The sequence below is a fragment of the Procambarus clarkii genome, chromosome 47 (assembly GCF_040958095.1).
Source record: "Procambarus clarkii isolate CNS0578487 chromosome 47, FALCON_Pclarkii_2.0, whole genome shotgun sequence".
Classification (NCBI taxonomy): Eukaryota; Metazoa; Arthropoda; class Malacostraca; order Decapoda; family Cambaridae; genus Procambarus; species Procambarus clarkii.
In genome coordinates, this window is record NC_091196.1 from 25,202,048 (window position 1) to 25,225,653 (window position 23,606).

The following is a 23,606-nucleotide window of genomic DNA, read 5'->3' on the forward strand; positions in this document are numbered from 1 at the left end:
AACACCTCAACAACACCAGCAATTAACATTAAATAACACCAACTAATCCAGTAGCCAAAGTTTCGTGAATAATACTATAATTACAATTGTGTTTTTCCACCCATTCCAGTTATGGCAAGTCTTGCCAGTCACATTTTCTAAGATAATACCTTGCAATTGTTTGCACCGTCTTGTAATATATTAGTTGGGGCTGAAGGCAACGACGACGACTTGACGCCGGTGGGAGGAAGGACTTCTCCATACCGTTAATTGTCTCTAAATTGTAAGACAAGTATTGGTAAGTAGTTTGGTGCCTGCTACAACACCTGTAACTTTCAAGACAACACGACAGATGGATAAGTTGAGTAACTGTATGAGAGTAGTGAGTAAAAACAACGCACGCTGCTAGTAAACACATGGTGGGCTTTTATCTATCCTAACTAATGTATATATATTTTTTTGTACTAAGTAGAGTAATGCTCGAGGGTCAGATTAACAAAAGGTTCAAGAGCCATGCTGCTGGATGGTCAGGCAGATATTGAAGTAAGACATAGCTCTAATCATGATCCTCAAGCACCAGACGCAGTCACTGCAGTAAGGATCAAGTCATAATCCTGATCCTCTAGAGCCATTGACACTGGAGTAGGATCTCTTCATGATCCTCTAGAGCCATTGACACTGCAGTAGGACCTCTTCATGATCCTCTAGAGCCATTGACACTGCAGTAGGACCTCTTCATGATCCTCTAGAGCCATTGACACTTGAGTAGGACCTCTTCATGATCCTCTAGAGCCAGACATTAACACTGGAGTAGAACTTGATCATAAATGGCTAGGTTCAACTAGCCAACGAGGAGGTTGAACATTGTGAGCACCATATAGTTTTCTGGCTCCATCGTGTTCAGTATAAGTTTATAAGAAACCATATAAGTTTCGACGAGTCCTGTCATGTTTGGTTAGCAAAAATCATCTTTCATACCAGGAACGGTTGAGGGCCACAGAACTAATCCTGTAGTCCTCATCCGTTCCTGGTATGAGGGATATTTGTCAATCTGTGTGTGTATATGTTTGGATACTTCCTGAATTCATTTCCCGGTAAACTTATAAACTTATACACCCAGAACTTATTATATTCCATGAACTGTATCTTATTGTATTGTATCCATGTATTGAATCTTATTCTGCCCGAAACGTTATGCAAGAGGCTTTGCAAGAATGTAAAAATACCAATCTTATGTAATCTCACAAACCCATTGTACCGTCTTGTAAATAAAATTATTATTATTATTATTAACTAATGTTACCTGAACTCATTTTACTCCCTATCTTCATACTAACTGAAATTGTTGTGCTGTCCATTCATTATAATCAATATAGTTATTATAACCTCGTATACGAGCATTGCTTTTTCCGAGTTCATTATACCTTCTCAACTCATTGTAATCCCTGTACTCATTATTCTCATTTACTCAGGTTTGTTCTCGACTCACAATTTGGAATTCGAATCCCAGGCGGGACAGAAATGGTTGGGCGCGTTTCCTATCACCTAATGCCCACAAGTCAGCTTGTTTTGTGGTTGCATCTTGGGAGGGTCGGTAGTTCGACCTTAATTATTATTGATTATTAAAATTACATACGCTGGCTGCCTGTTCCCCGACATTAATTATTACTTGCCTTTTAGTTCCCATTTCATTAGTTATTTCACGTATTCGTATTTGGTCATCTGTTCAAAGTTCCACGCACTATTTTTTCTACAGCTGATATTCGGGTACTCAGTCTGCAACCTGTCAACAGCCGCTGGCAGATTCTCCCTAGCATCCGACACTGCGAAGCAAGATTAGAACTCCATCTCTTGCCACACTGTTGGCGGATATAGCTGGCGGCAACAGCTATAAAAGGACAGAGATGGTCAATTCGCGTAAGCGTCCAAAGCGACGCCAATTACTCCACTTACGGAAGGAAATTAAAGCAATGTCAATTCTAAGCCAAGAATCTGCTTCTGTCTCAGAGAATGAACACCAAAGAAATACGAGGCCAGAAGAGCGACAAGAACAAAGGCGCCAGTTACGATTGCAAATGAAGCAAAGATATGATTTACGAAGCTGCCACCATGTGAATAAAATAAAGAATAAAAATGTGAAGAAAACAAATATTGTTCAAGACAAAGCGAGCGGTCCCAGTGCTCGTCCTAAAATGATTAAAAAGAAAGAAAATGTTGTCCAAGATGACAAAGAAAGTAGTCTCAGGAAAGGTAGTCGTCTTCAAGAGCCTGGCAGTGGTATTGATAATCTTGGTGTGCCTAAAAACAGTAGAGGAAGTCCCCGTGTGTCAGAAGACAGTAAAGATGATCTCATTAAGTCCAACACCCGTAAATGTGGCCTTGAAAAGTTAGACACCAGAAGAGAAGAAACGAGTATGTCATTAAATACTGTTCAAGACAACGAAGATAGTAGTCTTGGTGTTCGTCCCAAAGTGTCTAGACAGGTAAACTTTGGAAATTACCAGTCAAGTAGCATGACAAGACACTATGGCCCCCACAGCGTCACCTTCATAGGCTCAAATTCTCTTCAGCAGTCTGGTTCAATCAACAAGAGCTGCTTCCGCTGCGGAAAGAGAATCCTTATAATTACCACTGTGGACAGCTTATCATCGGCGAAGGAAAAAGTTGAGTGCAGCAGCTGCGCCCAGGAGCCCGTCCAGAACGATTACCACGTCTGTGGTCACTGTGACCGCGACTTCGTGGATGAGAGTGCCCTTCTGCGGCACTATGAGCTTCACCTGGGCCTGGCGGCCTTCAGGTGCCCCACATGTAGGCAAAGGTTCCCGGAACACGCCCAACTCGAGGAACACAGCCTCAGCCACATCCGACCTTTATCTCCTAATGAGGATGCTAAACAAGATTTTTTTGCCTATTTTTTGCACGATTTTGAGAAACCATGATTGTATAGTGTTGTCATTATTATTGACATTGTGACATTAATTTGAATATGATTTATTACTTTCAATATTATTATATTACAGCATTGGCGTATATAGTAGTTTTCTATTTTCATTTTCAACAAGGAATCAGTAAGTGCACAATTATAATATTTTGTTTTAGTTTGTTACGTATAAATATCTTGGTATTGCCCTGGAGGTGTTATGATACCCATCAATGATGTATGTTATCTTCCACTATTCACTTGGTAGCTAATTCACCTTTCTTAACCCGTAATTGTGACAATAATCGGGTACAGAAGAGTGCAGATTGTAACAGAATACTGTAGTTACATTGCGATACATCTATTATTTACATTTCTATGTTACTTTTGATTTGAGAAGTCAGATTAATGCACTATGAATTTAGTATAGTGTAGAAAGCTATTTAACTGGCTTATTCTAATTTTAGATGGTCAAATCTGTAGGTGTGAACCGAGTTATTATTTTCAATATACTGTACCTTAATTCTCTACATTATTATTTATGTATTAACAAAGTACTGTAATATTGCAGACAATAAGTCACAACAATTTGGTTGAAAATGAGACATCCAACCCACTTATCTGAAAATAAACTAAGTGACGTTTCAGTCCCTCCTGGACCATTATCACCTCGTTAAACAACTTTATTAATGGTCCAGGACGGACCGAAACGTCACTTCTTTTATTTTCCAATGTGGGGTTGGGTGTCTAAGTAAATATTATGTTTGGGGTCAGGTGAGGTTATTGTGTACATGATGCATGAGATTGTTAGAGAATACTGTACATTGAAGCTTCCTTTTTTTCTAGGTACAGTATTGGCTTTTTGAAGTTACTGATATTGTTACGGATATTAACATTTGTAATAAAACATTACTATACCAAATTTTGGCGATGAGAACTTTTCCTTAATTAAATGTTAAATATATTTCATATGGGCCAACTTTTGTTGTAATAATGACATTAAAAATTGGAATAAAATTTTATTATTAAGATTGATTTCATTGTTGTACAGTATAATATTGTGGCAATATTTTATCATACTGTAGATTGATCCATCTATTCCATATATTATTTTTATAGAGTCCCTGTGGCGTGGTGGTACTACACTCGCCTAGCATTTCGCGAGCGCTTTGGCCTGGGTTCGTATCCTGGCCGGGGAAGATTTACTGGGCGCCAATCCTTAACTGTACTAGTTATTACTACATTATTACTACACCTTTCATTACTACAGTATTAAGCAACATTTCTACAGTAATATACTGTAATTGGTTTGACAAGTTTGATTTCGTGGCTTTTCAATTAATTTGGACAAAGTTGATTTTGGTGGCTGAACTTCAAAACTTGAGTACCCACGGCACTTGTGTTCGATATCATGACTTTGCTGAAGTCATGTTATCGAATACTAGTATCATGGGTACCCAAATTTTGATGTTCGGCCCATAATGCACCTATAAGTGTTTACTTTTCTGTCATTCAGCATTTCTTAAAGTTTTGTAAGAATTACTGTATAGAAAATCATAGGAAACCCAAATTTCTCATTTTGAGTCGTACAATTTCTGGTTAGACTTCTGGCATTTGTGTCTGTTTAATCCAATAGATTTATTTATTATACTGGCTTACCACCGGTGACCATGCCTTACAAATTGAGACAATCAAAGAGAAAATTTAAGTTTGGAAAAAAACTCGATAAGTTAAGGAATCAACATTTCATCACATAAATAAAATGATCTACATCACATCACATAAATCAATAATTTTCATTTTCTTTCCTTAATTTAAATACTGTATCACTTTATATTATAGTGCTAGACCATTTGTTGTCTGTCCTCTACCAGTCTTCTAGTGATGCATTTAAGTGCGATTTATTTGCATTGGTGAATTTTTATCGTATTTTTGTAAACAATTTATATATAAATATTAATACTGTACAGTATGTACATATAATTATCTACTCAAAATGCTTTACATACACATACACGCTTTTAATTCAACAAATTAACTTTGTATTTATATAGTATGCACCTATGGAATCAAAAGTAAAAGTTATCGAGTAAATTCAGCACTTCATGAGAAATGCAAGGAACCACATAGACAACAGGAGGACACAGGTACAGTACAACACTTCTCCTGAATTATTCAGTATTATATTATGATAAAACATCCTGCGTCGCTAAGACAAAATATATAATGGTACTACATGGGGTCATGATTACCATCTAATAAATGTAAGCATGTGGATTTGTATATGTGAAAGTTGGTTGTAGGTGTGTGTATGTGTGTGTGTATAGGTTTGTGTTTACACCCAAGTGTAGTCACAGGAAGAGAGCTATGCTCATGGTGTTCCACCTTCCCAGTTCTCTGTCATATAACACTTTGAAACTACTGTACTGACAGTTTTGGCATCCACTGTTGTTGTTGTTTAAGATTTGCTACCTGTAACAAAAAGTTCCAAGTAGCACGGGCTATGGTGAGCTTTCCCATTAAGCTTCTTTAAACAGTCTATCATTCTATTTGCAAAAGAGAGCTTTCTAAAAAAATTTGGCATCTTTGTTTCCTTAGCTTGAATCTATGACATCTTGTTCTTGAAGTTGGATGTTTCAAGAATTCTGGTCTATTTTGTCTATTGTGTTGTGTGTACTCACCTAGTAGTGCTTGCTGGGATTGAGCTCTGGCTCTTTGGTCCCGCCTCTCAACTGGTGTACAGATTCCTAGAGCCTACTGGGCTCTATCATATCTACATTTGTAACTGTATGGAGTCAGCCTCCACCACATCACTGTCTAGTGCAGTCCATCTGTTAACTGCCCTGACACTGAAAAAGTTATTTTCTAACGTCCCTGTGGCTCATTTGGGTACTCAGTTTCCACCTGTGTCCCCTTGTTCGCATACCACTCGTGTTAAACAGTTTATCTTAATCTACCCTGTCAATTCCTCTGAGAATTTTGTGGGTAGTGATCATGTCTCCTCTTACTCTTCTGTCTTCCAGTATTGTGAGTGGTATTTCACGCAGCCTTTTCTCGTAACTCATGCCTCTTAGTTCTGGGACTAGCCTAGTGGCATACCTCTGAACTTTTTCAAGCTTCACCTTGTGCTTAACAAGGTACGAGCTCCATGCTGGGGCCGCATACTCCAGGATTGTTCTTACATACAAGGTTCTGAATGATTCCTTACACAGGTTCCTGAGGGCAGTTCTGATGTTAGCCAGCCTCGCATACGCCGCAAATGTTATTCTTTTGATGTGGGCTTCAGGTGACAAGTTTGGTGTGATATCATTTTCCTAGATCTTTCTCTCTGTCCATTTCCTGAAGGACTTCATCTCCCATTCTGTATCTTGTGTCTGGCCTCCTGTTTCCACTGCCTAGTTTCATTACCTTACATTTACTCAAGTTGAATTTTAGTAGCCATTTATTGGACCATTCATTCAGTCTGTCTAGGTCATCTTGTATCTTCATATTATCTTCCTCTGTCTTAATCTTCCTCATAATTTTTGCATCATCAGCAAACAATGAGAGGAATGATTCTATACCCTCTGGTAGATCATTTACATATATCAGAAACAATATGGGTCCAAGGACTGAACCCTGTGGGACTCCACTGGTGACGTACGTGTGTGTGTGTGTGTGTGTGTATATGTATGTATGTATATATGTATGTATGTGTATGTAATAATACAAATTTTGGTATAAAAATGATCACAGCCATAGAGAATAGGTTAGCTTTGGCACATTGAAAATAGTAAATATAAATAATAGTTTACATATAAACAATAGCTGTACAAGTACACTAAGAATAACGTCAGGTACAGTAACAGCATGGTTTGCTGATGCTCCCATAACATGTATCATAAGTCTTACCAAGTTTCTTTTTTTTACAACTGAATCAACTTCTGTTTAATTTATACTAATAGTAAAATTTTACATCTTGATTGACATAAATTACAAACCTCAATCTTTGGAAATGAACTATGGATATTTTCATTACAAATGAATCATCAGAATGAGCAACAAAGACAAATTGTTCTTGCTGCTAGATGACTGGTATGATTTTGGGGGGTTTTCAGAAGGCTAAAATAAGTTCTGGGCCTCATATGCGGAAAACACATTAAATATTTTCATATAGTCTCCTCCCCTTTTTTACCTGCAACTTTCAATTATCCTAAGGCTTCAACACATCTATCAGAAGAATACATCTTGGAGCTATATACTACATCACAGCCTGGGTTAGTGAGAAGTGTAAACAGGTGTTGAAATCATACCTGACGAGTTGTTAAAAGGGTACAGTATGTGACGCATTGTGCAGTCTCATTCTGGAGCAGTATGATTTCTTCCTGGAACAACAGCTTACTTTACTTAAGAATTTACTCACATATCCACCAACCACCTTTGCATTCTCCACAGAGTAACTTCCATGTAGATGATTCTACAGTTTGGGAAAACAGCCAGATCGTGCTGAGGCTACTCAATTGCTCCCTGAGCCAGAGTCAATGGTCTACCCAGTTCAGTGTCAGGTAAGCCAGGCTTTGTTGATTTACCCCCACCATAACAAGTATCCTTGCAAATGCTTTTGTTACATAACTTAGGAAATGGAAACCATTGGGATTTCTCAATCTACCACTGAACAAATGCTTGCTATAAGACAAAAAAATTATTAAGAAACTATTCTGCTGCAAGTGAGGTTTTGATTAGCAAAGAATGCCAATTATCACTTTGTTAACTACTGCATTAGTTAGTACCACTAACCTTTACTTCCTGCTGCCACTAGAAGGCAGCAAGCACTGTATACAACATTAGGTCATTTAGTGGTGGAATGAGGAACCATTTCCTTCTCACTCATAAACTATGTGGAAGACCATTTGCAAAAGTCTGTGTTACAGTGGGGATTACAGTTAATTAGAGCCTGCAGTGTTGGCAGTGTTCTGGATGGACCCAGGCTCTGCATTGTTACAAAATATTTAACATTTATTAGTTAAATTGAATACTGAGAGATTATTTGGTTTTTAAAATTATTTACTGCAACTCCTTTCATTCATATTTCATATAAGCAGCAAAATTTAAGGGACTCTCTTCATGGTGATGTCCATTTGTGTATGACAATGTGGCATGTGTAGGGGAGAGTGGTGCGAAGTGTGAAGATGTCTGGTACTGCGGACTATGGTAACTCCCATCATAATTGAGGCTTGGCCCAAGGTCACGGTGAAGCGGAGAGGCTTGAGGGAGAGGGGTGAATCCCTGAGTGACAGAGCTCATATCAGGAACAATCATAAGTGGGTCATCTGGAGCCGACTGAGTCTGGAAGGTGTATGTTGGACTTGGTGGGTACTCGGACAGTGTAGTTGGAGGAGGAGTACCTGGCAACTGTGGCTCAAGAGAGACATTGGTATTCTCCAGGTCTGAAAATATGTCTGCCTGTGGGGAAGAAAATGCAAAAATAAATAATAAACTCAAATACTGTACTGTACTATAATATAAATAGCTTACTTTTCTTTTAATTAACATGTGATAAATTTTCCCACCAGGAATATGAATCTGCATAGACAAATAAAAAACAGTAAAAAGTTTGACTAATGGAGCTAATGAGAGTTAGTGTTCACAAAAATCTATCAGTAAGTAAAATATTACAACCAATATACAGTAAATGAAGGTGAAGGAAAGACCCAATATACTGTATGTGTAAATGTATTAAAACCAAATTCTCGGATGCAACCTACATCCTTTCTCAAGGTACTGAAAACAATGTTCTGCTAATACTGTTTACAGTACCTTGAGAAAGGATGTAGACTGCATCTGAAAATTTGGTTTTAATACACTCACACATATATTGGAATTTTCCTTCACCTTCATTCAAGAACTATGGCATTGTAGCAAGTTTTTCCAACAATGCAAATGTAAAAGAGAGAGAGTTTTGGAAATTTTCTAATGCCTGATAATCTTTCCATTTTAAATGAGAATACGGGTTTATGGAATGAACAATTGGGGATATGAGTTTATGTAGCGAAGAAATGGGGTTTACAAAACCAAGTACTGTACTAAGAAGCTGCAAAAGCAAGGGTCAATCTGAAGAAACGAATGACCAAAGCTGGTGCAAGAACTGAACTAGCACACGGTAGACAGCTATGTTATGCCGGGTGGTTTAAAAATAAAGAAAATACAGTACAAAGAACTGTTTAACCACGAACACAGGAACATTCACTAAACAGCGTACACCTAGTGCCCATAAACAATAGTTTTTAAAAGATAAAAATGTGTCTCTAAAGAACAAAATTTAAAATTGAAATCTCAACATAGTTACAATACAAAAATTATTTTATAATATTGTCCACCTAATAATCTTTACAGAGATGGGCTAGATAATGCATTTATACAACACTTCATGAATAATAAAACACTTACCTGTGAACACTCAATATGTGGTGTAATGACATTTGCAACCTCTGTGGAAGTTTTGTTGGCACCGGCAACATCCAAACATTTCTTTTTGCTTTGCCGCTTACGTGTTGATGTTTTGGCTAATTCCTTCTTAGTGTGTTTGTTCTTTATGTGAATCTAAAAAAAATTAAAGCAATTGTGTTAGTTGGAAACAAAATATTGACAATACACAATTAACCTAAACATTTAACATTGTTCAGTCATATTACTGTAATAGAGTGCAGTATCTCAAAGTAAATTCAATGTAAATACTATGACTATTAATTATACTTCACTCCTAAATATATTTTAATGAAACCCACCTTAGAAGAAACTAAAACTAAATAATTTATGCTCAGCTTATTCAGCTTATGCTAAGAAAAACAAAACAGACATTCACCGTCTGTGTTCCTGTGGCAATGAACGAACTCTTCTATTATTCTGACAAATGACATTATGATTTTAAAGATAAATAAACAGATACATTCATAAGGAAGGAATTGACATACAGTAAATCATAATAGGGAAAATAGTTTTAAAAGTAATAAGAGTGAAGAGCACCAGCAGTTACTAGGATAACAATACTGTACTTAGACTGCACAAATACTGAAAATAATACAACAATGCACAATAATCACAGTTCATACATGAATTTTGACATTATAAAAAATAAAGTGCAAAAGAAATTTAGGTCTCCATGAATTGCAAGAAGATTTATCTGAACTTACCCAAAGGCCACTAACACTAGTGGCCTTGATGAGGACAGGAAGCTGCAGGCTTGTCAAAGACCCCCCTCCCCATTTGTCCTGATGATATTTTCAAGCTAGATTTTAACATTTAACAGTGTTTTGGCAGTTATGGCTTTGGCAGGTAGGCAGTTTCATGGGTTTATAACCCCATGGGTGAATATGAAGCATTAATGAACATAACTAATACAGTACTGTATTACCTTTAAACGGTCCTGCCTTAGTGAACAGTAATCACATTGTGGACACTTTAAAGGCTTCTCTGGAAGGTGTAACATCAGGTGCCTTCGAAGATGACTGTTAGTGATGAAACTGTGACTACAGACATCACAAGTAAACTGGCGGCTGTTGGAGTGGTGCTGCATGTGTTCCTTGAGGTGAGACTTCTTAGCAGTTGCATAAGTGCACTTTGGGAACTGGCATCTGAGCAGCTCACCTTGTGTTAGTGAAGGCGGCATGGGAAGAGGTAAGAAAAATCGGTCACTAATGATAAACCATTTTGTACAAGAAGACTGGGTGAACAGTGATTTTAAATATAATACAGTACTCTACTACAATCATTTATTTAGGAAAAACTATTTTCATACTAGGACTTCAGTATATCTATAGATAAGACAATTAACCTAATCAAATAAAAATCACAATGTTAAAAATACAGTATTCAGAACCTGTAAAATTAACATATTTATTAAAGCACAGGTACTCGATCCAAAAGAAATAAATACCTGACAGAATGAACTAGATTTGCTCATATAGTTTGTTCCAATCAGTTTGCTGTAATTTGCCCATATAGTTTGTTCCAAAAAGCTTTCTGTAATTTAATTTTGCTTGTATGGTAGCCAAATAACATACAGGTACAGTATCTGCAAAGCAATACAGAAATTTGGCACCAAACCAGATTATCTGGTGTACAGTACTGCAATGTTAATCCTGTAATGACTAAGCTAATGAATAATGCACTGTAAATGAAACCTACTTACCTGTATGAAACTTTGTGTGAACTATGAGAGCATTTTTAGTTTTTCCTGACCATCCACACGTTTCACATAAGAATGGACGCTCTGTAGTGTGCTTAGTTTCGTGTACTCGTAATTTTTGTATTCGAGTGAAGAGATCCCCACAGATCTTGCCTACAAGGTTCCAAAGAAAAATCTTAAAAAATCAACAAAGATTGAAACATGTTGTAATGCATACTTATCTATAAATTGTACTATTTTGTTGTTTGTTGAAACATTTACACTAATGTATGCTATATTTGTGTCAAAAACACATGCAATTTAATCTTAATTGATTTTTCACAAATTGCTATGTACTGTTTTGTATTAATTCCATTATGTTCAACCATGTTGAGTTCTGCAGAAGTGATAACTTTTTATTTTTTTTTTCCAAATTCTCTTAATTTTCAGTGGTAATTTATTATCCTTCAATACCCTAGAGTTAAAAATAAATAATATACAGTACTCAATAACACTTACATTTGTATTTCCTAATTTTAGAATGTTGGGTTAAGTGTTCAGTCAAATTGAACTTCTTGTGTGAACTAAATGAGCAGTGTGGACACTTGTGGGTTTTGGTTTCCTGGTGAATGACTCGGTGGTCCAGCAGGTGGTAAATGCGCTTGAAAGATGCATCACCTGCAAAAGAATAATAAGGATGATGATGATAATAGTAATAATGGGTATGTTGACCAGACCACACACTAGAAGGTGAAGGGACGACGACGTCCCTTCTCAATCGACTTGAGAATGGTGCAGGACGGACCAAAACGTCGTCGTCCCTTCACCTTCTAGTGTGTGGTCTGGTCAACATACTTTAGCCATGTTATTGTGACTCATCGCCTAATAATGATTATGATGTGGGAATTTTTAAGATTTTAAATTGAGCTTCAAATAAGTTTGTTTTGTAGACATGTGATCCATATCCATTAATTAACAATTAAGTTACTCATGAAAAAGGATGTCGCATTGACAACTTGATGGCTCACAGGTGTTTATACTCACAGATGTCACAGCAGTGTGGTGGACCTGGAAAATGTTCCCGCATATGCACAAAGTATTCTTTCGTACGAGGAAACGATGCTTGACACAGTTCACAGACTCTCTCCGACGTAGCACAGCTTGTCTTGATGACTTCTGTTACAAAGAGCAAGAAAATGACACATTTGAAATGTTTTCAAGAGACAATAAATTTAACTAAAATATAACTGATATGAGAACTGTATTCAATTATACATGAATTCCTTAAGAGGAAGCATAGGATTATTATAGAGAAGAATAAGATTAGGAGGATTCAGATTAAGATCAATAGGATTGGTGGATATGATAGGATTTAGGCCCAAAGCCAAGAGCCTGGTGCGACATGCTGTAATTCAGTGCAGGATTAGTGGAATTAAATAGGAGAATCAGAGCAGGATAATTGTAATTCTAGTATTATTAGTATAAGGTTAGATGAGAGGACAGTGCATCCTTTTCTAACTTTGAAACAAAAATAATAAGTATATAGGAAACTCATTAGATTTGGCTTCTTCTTACCTTTTCCTTTTTCTGTCAACTTCACTCTTCTACAAGTTCTTCGCAGTGGCTCATTGTTTACAGTTGTTGCAGTTTCCCTTTCTTCATTGCTTCCTTTGTCTTTATTTAGCACCTTATCTTTGCATTCATTAATTTTCAACTTTTCACCAGCTTCTTGCTCCATGGCCTCTCTTTGAGAGCTGTCTATTAAATTGTCTTGAAGCATTTCAGATGGGTCATCCGGGTTGAGGTCGTCAGTTTCCAGGTGCGGCATATCAATGAAGTTAGTGACAGCAACATTACCAGAGAGAGAGGTCTCAGATGTAACTATTGTTTCTTGACTAGTGTTTGACAGCTGCTCTGTGGGTGGTACATGTAAGCTATGATAATGTTTAAGGAGGATAGGAGAGGAAAATGATTAAATGTCAATTAACCATTAACATCTCATTTACCCTGTCATACACGATGGCTGCAATTTCATTAGAATAAATTTTTGTACATGGGCTATTTGCAACTCTTTATATAGGTTTACAAATTGTTTTTAAATACGTTAGTGTTTTTCATTCACAGGTATTCATGTACAGTATTTATGTTTCATATACTTAAATACTTTTTCTTTTATTTCTTTAAATCAAGGCTGGATGGAACAAGAGCAAATTGGACAACAATAAATGTTCTGGGAATGCCTTTTGTATTGAAGTACATCTATTGAATTTGGTATTTAGTTTATTTAAATACAGTACTGTACTGGAGATAATATGTAGGGCACTATTTTTCTTGTTCAATTTCTGCTATTATTATGATTAACTTTTGTTCTCCAATACATACAAATTAATCTTAAACTCTTAAACTGGAAGCAACAAACAATTATTCTAAACTTGTGCAGAATAATTTTTCGGAATACATTCTCAACACAACTCCACTCTTGAAACAAAAATAGTTCCTGATATGATCAAATTTGTTCTAGACGGTCTCGAGGTCTATAAAAGTGAAATCCATTGGAATTGAGTTCCGCTGCACTGTATTTTACTTAGAATGAGATAGTTTGCCAATACAGTAGAAGAATGAAATTACTGAAGTGTGCAAACAATATGTAAGATGTGAAAAAGTAGATGGATAATTGCTATCTTAAAATTTACTCTGTATGATAGTTTTTAATACAGTACAGTACTGCAAATTAAATTAGGTTTAGAATGATTTATTATGAAAAGATTGTCCTCCAACTTCTGCATTCAAGTAAGCCTTTTCCTATATTCTTTTTTACAGTACCTGTATATTAAATCCATTTGATTTCTACGCTACACTCCTAACACAAAATAACATAACAAACCTGTGCAGGGATTAATGCTGCGGTTGATTTTAAACTTGACCTGTCGTGGTGTGTTATCTATAGCTGGAACCACAGGGGGGTGTAATCCTTCTGGCAAGGGAGCTTTGGATATATTATCTTGAAGATTCTCTGGATTTTCCATTGATAATTTATTTTCTGTTAATATGCTTCTTAAATCTGAGCCACATCCCTTGTACATGTGATTTCCATCCTCAGACTCTGAAGGGCATCCTTTGTAAGCGCAATTCTCATCTATAGCTACTCCAACAAGAGTGAAAACCCCCTTTGTCTCTAAACCACACTCGGAGGTCAATCTCTTTCCATCTAATAGCAATTCTTGTTTAACTATATCTCTGGATCCCAAAGCTAACATGGAATTCTCCCCCAACCTGCTCATATCTCTGTGAAATTTATCTACTGTGTTATTTTTTAAAGGGTAGTGCTCATAATGTGCCTCTTCAACTATAAGTCTCTCTGATATACCATTATTTAGTGAAATATTTGTTGCATCTTCCACCGCAGATATGTCTGGATTTTGAGACAAACTGCGTTTCATGTCCGAGCACTGGGAGAACTGGTGTTGAACAGTCATGTCTTGTGGACAATTAGACATTTGAGTATCAGTCGAGTTATCATTGTAATACAGATCACGTTGATTGTGGTTTATGTCCTCAGTGTTTGTTGATTCATCATGGTAATATGATTTGGCATAATTTTCTTGATTATGATGTGACTCAATAATTATATGTTGGGCATCTTTACCATCAGTTGGTCTACAAGGGTAAAAACTAATTCCAGGATTAAAATTCTCATCATAGGGAAATGACTGCGTACTCTGGTCATCTGAGACAGTCATATCGTCTTCCGGATTGTATGTGCTAACATAATAAGACACAGCACTTGCAAAACTTTGTTTGTTCTTAATAGGACTTTCTCTCATAGAATAACCACTAGAAGGATTAACCCTTGAATTGTATGAATCTGAACTAGGAACTTTAATACTGAAGTTTTGATCATAAACTTGTCTTTGGTACATGTGACTTGAATCAGATGAAAGGGACTCTTCGGCACCGTAAGGCTCTTGGTGCCAGACAGTTGTGTTCCGCATGAAAGACTGCCCAAAATGCCCTTGGCTATTGCATGTAAACTTGTCATCTGCTGTGGTTGTGTCTCCAACAGAATCGTCAGAAATGTGAGCATGGCAGCTAAGAACATTAGAAACAGGGGGTGGATGAGAAAAAACTAAATTTGGTTGGTTAATGTGGACATCTTGAGAATTATGTCCAATACGACATACATCTTGGGAGCTATGCCCGATACGACACGCATCTTGGGAGCTATGCCCAATATGACACATATCATACTGGCTATGCTGTTCATTATCTTGGTCATCACATCCTCTTCTAGAACTGACATGAAAGTCACTAATTTTATGGTGAGAGTGAACGGCAGATGAGTTAGCTGTATCTTGGGTATCTAAGAGAAGATCTTGCGTGGTATGAGGAGTTAGGGCAGTGTGATTTGCAAAGTCACTAATAGCTGGCACACAGTCCTGACTTCTTCCACTGCCAAGTGGGTCCTCTTGAAGTTCATCAATTGCTGTAGAAATTGCAAGACTCAAGAAGCTTTCGTTGTCAACAACAGAGTCAGTTGACTGAAAAAACAAATTTCAACTGCAAGTTTGATGTACATAAACATATTAAACACATGAATAAATAATCATATCTTTATTACTGACTTTTCAAAAGCATTATAATAAAGTAAACTGGTGGATCAAACAAATCAACAACATAGCTGTCATGTTTATGTTCATAATTATATTATTGTAGTTTAATCTCTGCTCCAACATTTTACCAATCCTAAAATGTGTAATCAGTAGGTTTAAAATAATATTAAATGATAACTAAAATTTTCTTGGAATGGAAGAATAGGGAATTTACAAGACATCATTGTGAATTCATTGATAGCAATAAGGCCAAAACAAGGTCTTAGTGCTACCAGATATTAGGAAATATATTAATGCCACACAAAACACAAGTCACCCACAATGATGCAGCCAACAAACACCACACAAATCTATCTAGTACAATCCTAAGGCTTGGCAGCACTAGCGCTTAAGCACCAGGGAGCTATTAAAAAGACTGTCATGAAAAAGGAATTTCATTACATTCAGTGCTTGATCAATAAAGAGATAGTAATTGTTATGATGATAAACAATACTGTATTCACAATGGAGAAGAAGCTATCTTTATAAGTAGATTAAGGGGATCATTTTTTTATGTTCAGAAATGAGACAATAGAAGCAATAGTTAAAACAGCCCTAAATAATTAAGTGAATAGAGGAATAAATATAAAAACCTTTTTCTGATATTATTTGGGTACTAGATATACCATATTGTACTTACCTGACAGAATTTTGCTTTCAATTTTGAGAAAGATGCATGTAAGTCTGCAGGTAGCAGAGCATGCTCGTTAAGGGCATCTAAGAGAAAGAATAATGCCAGTAATGAACTGGGGTTTGTGTAGAGCGGATGGGTTTGAGTGAGGCGAACGGCTGTCTGTGGGTTGAGATGGGACCACTGTACCCAGGTGAGGAGACTACGCAGGTTTCGCTCACGACTTTTAGGGCAATGGTGTACCCAGCGAGTCACCAGCAGCAGAGTCTGGTCCTCAAGCAGCTGCCAACTCTGTTAAATTACATGATATTTGAGTTGCATATTTTGAACAGTGACAATAATAACAAATATAGCATCCTTATATATATTTATATATAATATATATAATTTAGTATAGTAGAAGTTTGAAAGATAAAGGCATTACACATCATCATTGCCTCATTTCAGAGGCAAGGAGAGGCATCAACACAGCACTACACAGCCAGCACACAATACAACAGAAAATTCTTCATAGCAGCATCCTATCTTTTCAAAAGATTAGTTGCAGTACTCCTTGTAACTTGTCATGTAAAATTAAACATTTACTTTGAGTTTTTGAGTATAACACTTTGAGTTTATGGATTGGTTAGATTTTAGTATACAAGTGTTAGTGGAAAATATATAATTATTTAATTTTGGGAGGCAATATTTTCTCTCTCTCTATTTTAAAACAAGATAGATATTTTTTACTATTACTGTAATTCTGAACAACTTGATCAGCATACTCACTGGCGTCCGTAAAAAATCCTCTAATCTGGTGTGGGAAAGATCAAGAACTTCTTCACCCTCAATAATTTCTGATAAATGGCTTTGAATAAAAGTTCCAGTAGTTTTTTCCAAGGCTTCCAAGTTAAATCTGAAAGAAAGAAAGAGATATAACTGAAAAATAAAATTACTGTAGTGTATTGTGAACTCTGATGGAATTATTTAATCAATAACGTCACTTTCAATGGACAGTAGCCTCTAAATTTTAAATACGGTATTTTAATCATTGATCTTAAGATCATGAAACACGTGCTTTCACAGAAAATGTTTTGATATTATAAAGAGTACATTCTGTTAACCTTTCACCTTTCACCTCACCTTCACTCTTGTCTTATACTGCCTCCCTCTTTACCCAAGTCTTCATAATTTGTTAAGGGTAAACCATGGACCAAATTACTCTCACTTTAATTTCTTTTCATAAGTGAGTTGGGTTATTTGCTTGAGTACATTTTATTTTCAATAAACTCTAGAAGTGAACTGTAACTCATATCAATTTCTAATTACTGGAAGACTGAGCCAACATGGTTCACCTCAAAAGACTTTATGGTATCAAGCTGTGGGTGACTGTATGTAAAGGGTGTTATTTCACTGCACTTGATGTATGTCTTTGCTTATTACATATTTTGTGTACACAGACACAAAAACAGGTACTAATAAATCTTGTTCTGCATGCAGAAAACTCTCCCAGCATCAACTGCTAATTCTATAACCGAGTGCTATGCTGCAAAATCAATACAAGTGTTGTGCACAAACATCAATTACAATTAATACCCTCATATGAAGCAGAAACTAACAACTATAAGGTCACCCAAACAGGGATCTACAGTATAATCTGTAATAATTGTATGGATCCCATGATGGTAACAATAACCAAGATTTTGTCACATGCAAGAACCATGTACAACATCTCATGAACTTCAGGGGTCACAAACTCATCATGCAATGAGTCACAATAACGTAGCTGAAGATATGATGACCAAATCCACACGTCAGAAAATGAAGAAACGACAACGTTGCAGTCCGTCCTGAACCATTATCAAGTCGTGTGATAATGGTCCAGGACAGACCGAAATATCGTCGATTCTTCATTTTCAAACGTGTGGTTTGGTCATCATGAACTCATCATTAAAGAAGAAAACATTAGAAGACAGAAGATAGTCTTCAGCCATCAAACACTACAATGCAATCAAATGGAATGAAGAAAAATATATCATTGATACCCTTTGGCTAAATTATTACTTAAAAATATAATTTATAACACACAATCCCTTACATCCCTCACTTATAGTCTATTCTTATCTTAGCGTTTCTCTACACTGTTTCAGTACTTTGTATTCTCCTCATGATAGACAGTTAATAAGAGACCACAGCATTATACTCAATGAGCATTATTCTTACTTTGTTGCCATGTCACGTACAGTGAGACAGTTTGTAGAATCCAGGTATCTTTCAAGATATTCAGCACAGTGCTCCTTTAATTTGGCAATAAGTAGCTTGTTGGCCAGCCTCAAAAGTTCTGCCACATTGGTTTTGTCAACTACAACTGTCCCTGTGTACATATATGCCAGGAGGCAATGGAACACTTCTGGATCCTGCGAGCTGATGGTTAGCTGTTCCTTGACAGTTTTACTGGCTGTAGATGAGGACATACTATATTATTAATGAGAAAACAAAAAGTATAAGCATTCGGAAATATGTAAAGTGAAAAATACAAAAAGTGGGTTACAATTTTGTTTAGTATTCATGAAAGGTAAACAAAGCACCAATATGGGCTACAAACCCAGCTTTGCATGGTGATGCATTCCTAAACATCTCCTGTTAAGAATATTTTAGAAACAAAATGAAAGCTTTAAATGTATATGGAAAGCTCTTTTCCATGGTGCTCTCTAAGGCAAAATAGAACTGAAGTCAGGTATGGCAACCTTCCCCATGGTATTGGTGGGAACATTTGAATGGCTAGCTGGCAGAGTAATTCTCTAACACTATAGAGTGTTAACTTTTTAGTACAGTATGAAGATACTGTAACTGTGACATTTTCAGACCAAATGCAGTAATGCATTGTGATTGGCTTCCAGTTTTAAAGCTGAATTTATATTGGTTTAATAAATCCAGTTGAATCTCCTCCAATATATTTTAATATTATAAATTTTATAAACTTAATATTTATGCAATTAAACAATTTATTATTAAAATAATTAAGATTCTATAAATTACATACTTGATACTGTACTAACAATTGAATTGCAAAATCAACAAATGAAAAGCAGAGGTATGACTGTGTTAAACCTATAAAGAATTTAAATTTGTGGCTCGTTTGCAAAAGTTAAAGCCCTCATACACAACTGCAAGTGTACTGTACAGTATCTGTAGTAAACATTGACTTTCCCGAGAAATAGTAAACTGGAAAGGCAATGAAGGAAAGAACTTCAGATTAATATGAAAAACTGCACTGGCAGCAAGGGTATTACTTCCATATACAACACATTCAGCCACAATACAAAAGAGAACCATCCCATCACCTTTAAAAATGGAATCAAAGTAAGGGGAACAAGCAGCCAGTACACAACGATGAGCCTGGAACTGCTTGCCCACCACATGGAGGATAACGTCACAGCACCGTACAAGTTCGCGCTGACTTCGTAATTTTTCCAACACAGCAGTACCATGCTGGTTCTCTGTGAATGTCATGGCATTGTTGGGAAGTAGCGTTAATGCCATTGTTGGAAGCACACACTTATCTGAAAACAAAATTCCATAGTAAGCTAAAATTTGTATGGAACTCTATTGCTGTAACCTCTCCATACACACATCCTGCTTCCTCACATACAAGGAACAATGGCTTTGAGCTCAACAAGCCACAGTGTAAAACAGGATTGTGTCTGAATGAAATACTTTTTAATCAAAATAAAGATATAAAATATAATGAAACAAGTGATGCTATAGACAACATATATTAACAAAACACACCAAGAAACATTAGTGTATGTAGAACAAAATGTCTAACAAAATAAAAGCCTCTCAACTGATTGGCAGTTAATTTATGTCAAGTTTAACTTCACCACTTCATACATGCATAACTGCATGTATTAATGCAATTTTTTAAATTATTATTTTTATGTTTGCCTTGTCAGGGCCAATAAACTGTACTGTACAATGCAGACATTTCATTGAGTATTATTCCTTTGAAGCCTTACTAAAATATTGTGGATGGTAAATATAGAGGCTGCACCAACTATCAAATCCGCAGGTAAATAAAAATATCACTCAACTGCATGATATCAGTACGTGGGGTTTACTGATTTGTTTTTTGAAGTGTTCTGCACTTTCTTACCTAGTACAGTATTAACTGAAATATAATAATTAATATTTAAAAAAAAATAAAAATAAAATAAAATGTTTATTTAGGTAAGGTACATACATACAAGAAATTTTTACAAAGATTGGTTGACTTATAGGTAGAGCTAGTACATATAGCTGAAGTACATTTGCTGAAGTCATCTCAACAGGCTGAAACATTTATCATGTAACCATCATATACTAATTTTAATAGTGAATACTAAGACCATAAGTATTGAGGTAGACTTGTGAAAACTTGATCAATCTATCCTGATGCATTATAACTGCTTTTAAAATTTTTAGGCTCTTAGAGAAAACAATATTTTATGTATCTTAATAACAACTCAGTGCACAACTCCTGGGATTATCATCCATCAATATAATCAATCTAATTTTAAGCCATTTAATAAGTAGCATTTTTAAATATAATTTGTGCATTCTTCTGATCCTGTACGTAATCATATGCTTACAACCCAAACACAGCTTACTGGTATTTTTCAGTAGCCTGGTGGGCCGCTCGGACAATCCCTTGGGAGATGTTGACAATCTGCTTGGTGGTGATGGCAGCCTGCTTGATGATGATGGCAACCTGCTAGATAGTGATGGCAACCTGCTAGATGGTGATAGCAACCTGCTAGATAGTGATGGCAACCTGCTTGATGGTGATGGCAACCTGCTAGATAGTGATGGCAACCTGCTTGATGGTGATGGCAAGCTGCTTGATGGCAAAGGTAGCAGACACAGCATTCAGTGACAAACTAGAGCCAAGATACTATTACAGAAAATCACAAACTCTCTTCCTGATGGCAGGCACAGTCTTGAATGTTTCAAAAGGCCTCTGTTCACCAGCAAGGATGAATAGTCTGTTCAATGGTGAAGATGCCTTTTTGTGATGTAGTGGTTATAGAGACTTTTTTATGTAGACTTGGGAGACTTTGTCGTGATGTAGTGACAGTGGACACTTTTTTGTTATGTAGGATTAATGGATAGACTTTTTCATGATGTGGATGTGTTAGAAATTTTGTGATATAGTAGCAGTGGAGACTCTTAACGTAAAGGTGCTGGAGACGTCGTGATGTGGTGATAGTGGAGACTTTCGTGATGTAGAGGTGCTGGAGACGTCGTGATGTGGTGATAGAGGACACTTTCGTGATGTGGTGATAGAGGACACTTTCGTGATGTAGAGGTATTGGAGGCGTCGTGATGTGGTGATAGTGGACACTTTCGTAATATAAAGGTGCTGGAAACTTCGTAAAGAACCAGCAATATAAACTTTCGTGATGTAGGGGTTAAGGAGTCACCAGTCTGTTATTCGTGATGTAGAATCCCGAATATCATGACGTATATTGTTAAGAAGTCTATTATTTATGATGGTGTGGCTAGAGTCCTCCCTAACACAGGAGTTCTGAGGTGTCTGGAGTCTCCTGCCGCACTCCAGACAATGTTTACAAATAGAAGGCGAGCAGGCAACCTTCCCGCCGACTTCTGAAAAATAATTGTCACCACCAACATAGTTTAAATTATACATAGAGCACATTGTATTGTGCACATTGTATTGAGCACTATAATTGTATTGCCCGAAACGCTTTGCGTAATAGTGGCTTTAGGCATTGTATGTACTAGCTCTACCTATAAGTCAACCAATCCTTGTAAAAAAATTTTGTATGTATGTACCTTACCTAAATTGTTGTATAATACCTTCTGGTTTAGTAGTCTTCACTATGGCTAAGAAATTGGTGGCTGATTTTAAACAGTACTTATATGGTGCATATGGAATCATCATCAAAATCATCAAATTTTCAGATTACATTAAGATCTATGGTAAAGTGGGAAGTGAAAATGGTACAAATTGGGCTACAAATAGCGAATTGGGCTACTTTTGAGAGGCCCGCGCTCCCAAATTTTTAATTTCGCTACTTGCTACTTTTTGGGCTAATTTAAAAGCAAGATGTGCTAATTTGGGTTATTAATGTTAAGAATGTACGATTGCGAGTTACATGAAAGTAACTAAGCTATAAATAATTGTAATTAATAATAAATGTAAATATTAATTAATACTAAATAATATTATTTAATAAATTGGTCATAATTCAATGCAGAGTTTTCTTCCAAACACAGACACTTCTAAATATAAATGCAAGATAATAGATAGATCGATAAATAAATAGACAACTATCAAATATTGCAACAAGTAATGGCGAGAGGAAAAAAAATAGACAGTATACATTACATTTGAAATTAATAATGGATGAATGGTAATAAATTGGTGTATATTTGTATGTATACCAGACAAAGTCCATTTAATGGCAGAATTTAGCCATTTTGTGTAAAAACTTTTATATCTCATATTATTAATTATAACAGTAATCGAAAAAGTCATAGTTTGTATATACAAAAGATGAAACCGCGAGCCAGCGATGTGCTGAGTCCATAAGGAGGCTGAGCTTAAAACAAAATGTCATAAGCAAGGATGGTGTGCTGAATAAAGATGATTTATTAAGTGGACGGAGCCTTTAGCTGATCCCTTCCTGTGATTGGCTGTTGTGTGAATGTCAACAAAGAATATCTACCAATGATATGCCATTTATTATGCACCCCATACCATCTGTGGGCGGAGCTTGGAACCTCCTACCCGAGCACAACAACCCGCCTTATGGGTTGCTGTTTGGCTATTTATAGTGCGTTGGAAAAAACAGAGATGGCGTTAGTTGTATTTTGCAGGGTAATTTGTTACAAGTGTAATTTGATGTCAACAGATGGCGTAAGCTGTATCTTATGGCCACTGTTGACCAGCCAGTTGATAGTGTTCTCTTCTGCCGACAGATGGCATCAGCTGTGTTATTACTTCCGAATTCCCTTTAAACACTGATCTACAAATCCCTTGGCTTATGATAAGGTTTTATACCATTTATGATAAGTATTAGATAACTGGAGTTCCGCAATTAATTTTATTTATCAACTGTTCAGGATATCATCATATAATGTCTGGTTAGGACGTACTGCTCTCGATTGATGAAGATTAAGCCACCCAAGAGGTGGCACGGGCATGAATAGCCCGTAAATACTGCTCTCGTAATATTATTCAAGGGGGGTGGGGGAACTATCAAGTGGAAGCGTCAAGCCATTACGACTATATAACACTGG

The 23,606-nt window shown here is 36.4% G+C and overlaps 2 protein-coding genes across 3 annotated transcripts; one reads left to right on the top strand and one right to left on the bottom strand.

Moving 5' to 3' along the window:
• Nucleotides 1-106: 106 nt before the first annotated feature.
• On the top strand, nucleotides 107-3,928 carry LOC123763013 (zinc finger and SCAN domain-containing protein 30). Of its 2 annotated transcripts, none has more exons than XM_045749938.2 (2): nucleotides 107-277; nucleotides 1,736-3,928. In XM_045749938.2, the coding sequence occupies exon 2, from the start codon at nucleotides 1,884-1,886 to the stop codon at nucleotides 2,916-2,918; it is 1,035 nt and encodes a 344-aa protein (XP_045605894.2). In that variant the 5' UTR covers nucleotides 107-277; nucleotides 1,736-1,883; the 3' UTR covers nucleotides 2,919-3,928. The 2 variants fall into 2 exon arrangements, with proteins under 2 accessions (XP_045605894.2, XP_069158274.1); XM_069302173.1 differs by lacking the exon at nucleotides 107-277 and adding an exon at nucleotides 549-845.
• Nucleotides 3,929-4,628: 700 nt separating this feature from the next.
• Nucleotides 4,629-22,394, bottom strand: LOC123763014 (uncharacterized). Its single transcript, XM_045749939.2, has 13 exons — nucleotides 20,951-22,394; nucleotides 19,646-19,864; nucleotides 18,525-18,759; nucleotides 17,091-17,217; nucleotides 16,332-16,613; nucleotides 13,927-15,580; nucleotides 12,618-12,956; nucleotides 12,087-12,218; nucleotides 11,562-11,720; nucleotides 11,067-11,216; nucleotides 10,290-10,522; nucleotides 9,326-9,478; nucleotides 4,629-8,341 (listed from the first exon to the last, which is right to left on the bottom strand). The coding sequence occupies exons 1-13, from the start codon at nucleotides 21,207-21,209 to the stop codon at nucleotides 7,958-7,960; spliced, it is 4,326 nt and encodes a 1,441-aa protein (XP_045605895.2). The 5' UTR covers nucleotides 21,210-22,394; the 3' UTR covers nucleotides 4,629-7,957.
• Nucleotides 22,395-23,606: the final 1,212 nt, after the last annotated feature.